Source organism: Carlito syrichta, unplaced genomic scaffold (assembly GCF_000164805.1).
Source record: "Carlito syrichta isolate Samal-C Ts95f unplaced genomic scaffold, Tarsius_syrichta-2.0.1 Scaffold303235, whole genome shotgun sequence".
NCBI lineage: Eukaryota > Metazoa > Chordata > Mammalia > Primates > Tarsiidae > Carlito > Carlito syrichta.
This window is the reverse complement of record NW_007247331.1, coordinates 62,110-68,453: the sequence shown is the minus strand read 5'-3', so window position 1 is coordinate 68,453 and position 6,344 is coordinate 62,110. Positions and strand designations below refer to the sequence as shown.

At 48.2% G+C, this 6,344-nt stretch overlaps 1 protein-coding gene across 1 annotated transcript in view; it reads left to right on the top strand.

Moving 5' to 3' along the window:
• The window catches only part of RAB19 (RAB19, member RAS oncogene family), an 18,141-nt gene extending 14,739 nt beyond the window's left edge, over window positions 1-3,402 (top strand). The window contains exon 3 of the mRNA XM_008058164.1: window positions 3,049-3,402. Coding sequence (XP_008056355.1) covers window positions 3,049-3,317 — 269 coding nt within the window. The 3' untranslated portion in view covers window positions 3,318-3,402. The remainder of the gene's footprint in view (window positions 1-3,048) is intronic.
• The last annotated feature ends 2,942 nt before the right edge of the window (window positions 3,403-6,344 follow it).

Here is a 6,344-nt window from a genome sequence, read left to right as displayed (position 1 = left end):
TGCACTCCAGTCTGGGTGACAGAGTGAGACTCCAACTCAAAAAAAAAAAAAAGAAAAGTGCACACTGATTTATTACAAAGGGAACATTGCCAGGTCAAGTAAGAGAATCTTGCCAGCTTCTTCCCTTCCCCATCCTTCATACCCTGTCAATGACTCCCTTCTTTTTTCCCCAAAGGCAAACTCAACATGACTTTTATGGTGATCACTTCTCTACTATATATATATATATATATATATATGACTGCAGTAGCCATGAGCGTGCCACTGCACTACAGCCTGAGCAACAGAGTGAGACTCCATGTAAAAAAAAAATTTTTTTTTAAAAGGTCGGGTGCAGTGACTTACACCTATAATCCCAGCACTTTGGTAGGCCAAGGTGAGAGGATTGCCTGAGTCCATGGGTTCAAGAGCAGCCTGGGCAACTTGTTGAGACTTCATCTCTACAATAAAAACCAAAAAAATTAGCCAGGAGTGGTGGCATGTGCCTATAGTTCCATTTACTTGGAAGGCTGAGATGGAAGGATCACCTGAGTCCAGTAGGCCGAGGCTGCAGTGGCCATGAGCATGCCACTGCACTCCAACCTGGGCGACAGAGTAGAATTCCAACTAAAAAAAAAAAATGTTTAAAGAGGATTTTTTATGTTTATCATAGTCTTTTAAATCTAGAATCATGCTGTCACCCAGGCTAGAGTGCAGTAACGTGATCCTATAACTACTAGGCTCAAACAATCCTCCTCAGATTCCCAAAGTATTGAGATTACAACTATGAGCCACTGTGCCCAGCCTTTATTATCCTGCAAAGCTTTATTAACTTATTATTATTATTATCATTATGGCTTTTACCTTTAGATCTGCAATCTACCCATAATTGATTTTGGTGCATGGTGAGAGGTATGGACCAAAAACTTATAATTTTTCATATAAAGATCATATCGTCCCTGAAATATTTACTAAAAAGGTAACCTTTTCCATTGCTCTGTGATACCATCTTTCTTTAAAGTATACACTTATTCATGAGGTGTTTGTTTATTTGTTTGTTTGTTTGTTGGGGGTTTTTTTTAGTTGGAGTCTCAATCTGCCACCCAGGCTAGAGTGTAGCGGCATTCTCATAGTCACTGCAGCCTCAACTTCCTGGGTTCAGGTGATCCTTCCACCTCGATCCTCCAAGTAGCTGGAATTATAGGCACGCACCACAACACCTGGCTAATTTTTTTATTTATTGTAGAGATGAGGTCTTGCCAAGTTGCTCAGGCTGGTCTTGAATACCTGGGCTCAGGTAGTCTTCTAACTTCTGCTTCCCAAAGTACTGGGGTTTACAGGTGTGAGCCACTGTGCCCAGACATAAGTTTGTTTGTTTTTGTTTTTCTGAGCTTTTTATTCTACTCCATTAATCTATTTCATTCATTTTCTTGGGAGTGAAAATCTTTTCACTATTCCACTGGTCTGTGGCCATTCCAAAGAGACATATACACTACATCTGCGGTATGAGATTTACATAACACCTGTACACAAATATTCATAGCAACTCTATTTCTTTTTTTGGGGGGGGCTGGCGCCTCACCTTGTCACCCAGGCTGGAGTGCAGTGGCATGCTCATGACCACTGCAGCCTCAACCTGCTGAGCTCAGGCATCCTTCCACCTCAGCCTTCCAAGTGACTAGAACCACAAGTGTGCACCACCACACCTGGCTAATTTTTTGATTTATTGTAGAGACAAGGTTTTGCCAAGTTGCCCAGGCTGGTCTGGAACCCCTGGGCTCAGGCAATTCTCCCCCCTTTACCTCCTAATGTGCTGAGATTACAGGCATGAGCGACTGCACCCCACTAGCTTGTCTTAATTACTGTGGTTTTGTAATACATCTTGCTGCCTGGTGGAACAAGTCCTATAGGAAATTTTACCTTTAGATCCAGGACTGGAGTGGGGGGGTGAAAGAGATTAGGAACCTTTCCTCCTACCCTCAATCCTGGGCCATGCTTACAAAATCTACCACTGAACTTTCTAGGAACATTGGGAATGTTCTATATCTTGAGGAAGATGGTGGTTACAGAGGTATATACATTTGTCAAAACTCATTGAAATGTATGCTTAAAGTCTGTGAGCTTTATTGTATGTAAATTATACCTTAAAAAAAAAAAAGTCATCCGGGCTCAGTGGCTCAGCCTGTAATCTCGCACCGTGGGAGGCTGAGGTGAGTGGATTGCCTGAGCCTACGGGTTCGAGACCCGCCTGGGCAATTTGACGAGACCTCATCTCTACAATAAATAAAAAAATTAGCCAGGCATGGTAGCGTGCACCTGTAGTTCCAGCTACTTGGAAGGCTGAGGCGGAAGGATCACCTGAACCCAGCAGGATGAGTGTGCCACTGCACAGGGTAAGACCTCAACTAAAAAAAAACAAAAAAACAAAAAAAACCCCAAAACCAGCACTTTGGGAGGCCAAGGCGAAAGGATTGCCTGAGACCACGGGTTTGAGACCAGTCTGGGCAAGTTTGCCTGAGACCACGGGTTTGAGACCAGTCTGGCAAGACCTCAGCTCTGCAATAAATAAAGAAAAATTAGCCAGGTATCGAACCTGTAGTTCCAGATACTTGGAAGGCTGAGGTGGAAGGAGCGCCTGAGCCCAGCAGGTCAAAGCTGCGGTGGCCATGAGCATGTCACTGCATCCCAGCACTTTGGGAGGCAGAGGTGAGAGGATTGCCTCAGCTCAGGAGTTCGAGACCAGCCTGGGCAAAATGGCAAGACCTCACCTCTACAATAAATCAAAAAATTAGCCTGGCATGGTGGCACACACCTGTAGTTCCAGCTACTTGGATGGCTGAGGCAGAAGGATCACCGGAGCCTAGCAGGTTAAGGCTGCAGTGGCTGTGAGCATGCCACTGCACTCCAGCCTGGGTGACAGAGTAAGACTCCAACTCAAAAAAAAAGGCTATTTGTGAATGAATGTATATACATGCCTACTGCAGAACTACAATGTTCTCCCTAAAGTTCATTTTGGCAAAAAAATAGATTAACTACTCAGTGGAATATCTGCTTATCTTTGACTTTCAGGAAACAAATCTGACCTCTGGGAACAGCGGCATGTCCTGTTTGAAGATGCCTGCACGCTGGCTGAGAAATACGGCCTCCTGGCTGTTCTGGAGACATCTGCCAAGGAGTCCAGGAACATAGATGAAGTCTTCGTGCTGATGGCCAAGGAGCTGATCGCCCGCAACAGCCTGTACCTGGACGGGGAGGGCACTCTAAACAGCCCTCCCCTGGACTCCAGCCCAGTTCTCATGACCCAGGGTCCAAGTGAAAAGACCCACTGCACTTGCTGAAGATGTTCACGAGGCCCATAACGCCCATCAAAGAGGCTGTCTCTGAATCCAAAGTAGCCAGATACCCTGGTGTCTCCTGAGCAGCATTTCAGCACCAAGCATAAATTTGCCACTTGTCCCTAATCCTTCTGGCCCGGATGCGCAGCACTATTGCCTCTATACACAGCACGGGTCATCGCCACTGACTCAGTAAAGGGGACACCACTGCTTCCCTCTCTTCCTAGTGAAACCAGGACTCCAGGCACTGGGGCGGAGGACAAGCCTTGTTCTTCTGCCCTTTCCCTTTTCTGTCACCCCAAAGCTTCAGTTGTTTTCCACTGAATTTTGCTTCTCTCTTGAAGAAGAGAGGAGTGAAGGGAGGAGTGTGCAGAGAGGGAGAGGATGTTTGGAACATTCTGGAGTAGTTTGAACAGCTCATACAGGGAGGATAGGAGGAAAGCCCACAACGAGAAACCAGAATGCTGTTATTGTTTTGCTTCCTGACATTCATACTTCAGGTCTTCGCTTTGGGAAAGAAAATCTTTTGACAGAAATACCAGAAGTACCATCTTGCCAAGTGTTCAGGAAGCATCTGAGGGAGATGGACTGGATTTCACGTAATCCTATTCAGGCTGATCTGGCCACCCTCCTAGGATATGGAAGATGCTGCAATTTCTTCCTAAAACACCAAACTATCTGCTGAATCAGGACTCATTCCTTTTATTTATTTTTTTTTTGAGTCGAAGTCTTACTCTGTCCTCCAGGCTGGAGTGCAGTGGCACACTCACAGCCACCGCAGCCTGGACCTGCTGGGCTCAGGAGATCCTTCTGCCTCAGCCTATACCTAGAACCACAGGCATGCACCACCACACCCAGCTACTGTTTTGGATTTATTGTAGAGACGAGATCTCGCCAAGTTGCCCAGGCTGATCTCCAACCCCTGGGCTCAGGCAATGCTCTTACCTCCACCTCCCAAAGTGCCTGGGTTACAGGCATGAACCACTGTGTCTGGCCTTTTTTTTTTTAATTAGAGACAGGGTCTTGCTATGTTGTCCAGGCTGGTCTCAAACCCCTGACCTCAAGCAGTCCTCCCACCTCGGTCTCCCAAAATGCTGGGATTACAGGCACGAGCCAGCTCACCTGGCCAGGAATCATTTGTGAATTAAAATTAAATTGGCTCATGGATGAATATCAAACCAGTGTTGTACTGCCCCTTCTCTAAGATGTGGTCAGAGAGCAGGTAGTGCCTTCTAGGGGCAGAGTAACCCCAGCTTTCAGAACAAAAAACATAAGAGAAGGCCAGAAGGCACGAGGCGCCCTCCTTCCTGGGACTGTGCTGGGGGACTTCAGGGCAGACGATAGGAAGCAGGAGGGCCCACAGGTATCCGGGTCCCAGGGAACAGTGAACATTCACCTGATGGACTCTGGGAGGACAACCCCTGCTCATTACTGCAGTGCCATTTATTGAACTGTTTCTGAGGGTCAGAGGTTATGCAAGACCCCATGGGGCATGAAGGATCTGCTTGGCTTGTGACCCCAGTGAAGGAGAAAGCCACCATCTGCATCTACTCTCCCTTAACCCCTGGGACTTCCCAGCATCCTCTCACCCGACACTCCCAGTCCCTCCTTTCCCTGTCCTGCCTTTCGCGTCCTGAATGGGCATCAGGGCAACATGTGCCCCTCCTGTGAGCTGCTGGCTTCCAGAGGGTGGAAGCCTGTCTTAAGTCCTCCTCCATCCCTCCCTTCCTCCCCAGTGCTGGTCTTCCCCACAGCCTAAGTCATTTCCCACTCCCTTACACATTTCTTGGTCCCTAAGAATTTCTTAGGCAGGAGCCATCATTTCAATTCTGACCTTCAGAATCCATCCACAAACGAGATCAGCCACGGAGAAGAGGGCAAAGCTAGGGCAGCTATGGCGCACGCGTGTCTTCCCCAGGTCACCTTCAAGTCAGGAAGCATTCTTTTTTTTTTTTTATTTTAATTTTTTATTAGTCAGAGCTTCATTCTGTCGCCCAGGCTGGAGTGCAGTGGCACTGCAATCGTGACCTGCTGGGCCCAGGCAATCCTTCCACCTCAGCCTTCCAAGTAGCTGGAACCACAGGTATGTGCCATCACGCCCAGCTAATTTTTTTGATTTATTGTAGAGACGAGGTCTTGCCAAGTTGCTCAGGCTGGCCTTGAACCCCTAGACTCAGGCAATCCTCTCACCTTGGCCTCCCAAAGTGCTGAGATTACGAGAGTGAGCCACCGTAGCCTCGACCTACTGGGCTCTGGCGATCCTTCCGCCTCAGCCTTCCAGGTGTTTTTGAATTGAAGTCTCACTGTTGCCCAAGCTGGAGTGCAGTGGCACGATCATGGCCACCACAGCCTCAACTTGCTGGACTCAGGCAATCCTTCTGCCTCAGCCTTCCAAATAGCTGGAGCCACAGGTGTGCGCCATCATGCCCAGCTAATTTTTTGATTTATTGTAGAGACAAGGTCTCGCCAAATTGCCCGGGCTGGCCTCAAACACCTTAGCTCAGGCAATCCTCTCACCTCCCTCCACCTCCCAAAGTGCTGGGATTACAGGCATGAGCCACTGGCCCCGGCCAGGAAGCATTCTTGGTTTCCACAGTTAGGTTCCCTTTAGAACATCGTGTCTTGGGAACAGTCTTCATTGCTTGTTGATGTGTCTATTCCTGAGGAAAAGATCAACCAACCTGTTCAGTGCATCCCAGTCCTAGGATGCCAGCTTAGGAACAGGCACCCAAACAAATGAAGGGCCCCCAAGCTCACCTTGGGGCCAACCCTCTTCCACCATGGGAAGCACCGGGGTCCCAGCATCTCTTAAGAAGAGCCTCACCTCTTTCCTGCCTCCTCTCCTCTCCTCTCCACGAGGAGACCTAAAATCTGAGCCCAGTGATGGCCTGCAGTACTAGTCATCCCTTAGGTGTCGGTATTTTGTTTGTTGTTGTTGTTGTTGTTTGAGTTGGAGTCTCACTCCGTCGCCCAGACTGGAGTGCAGTGGCCGCACCTGGCCACTGCAGCCTTGACCTGCTGGGCTCCGGC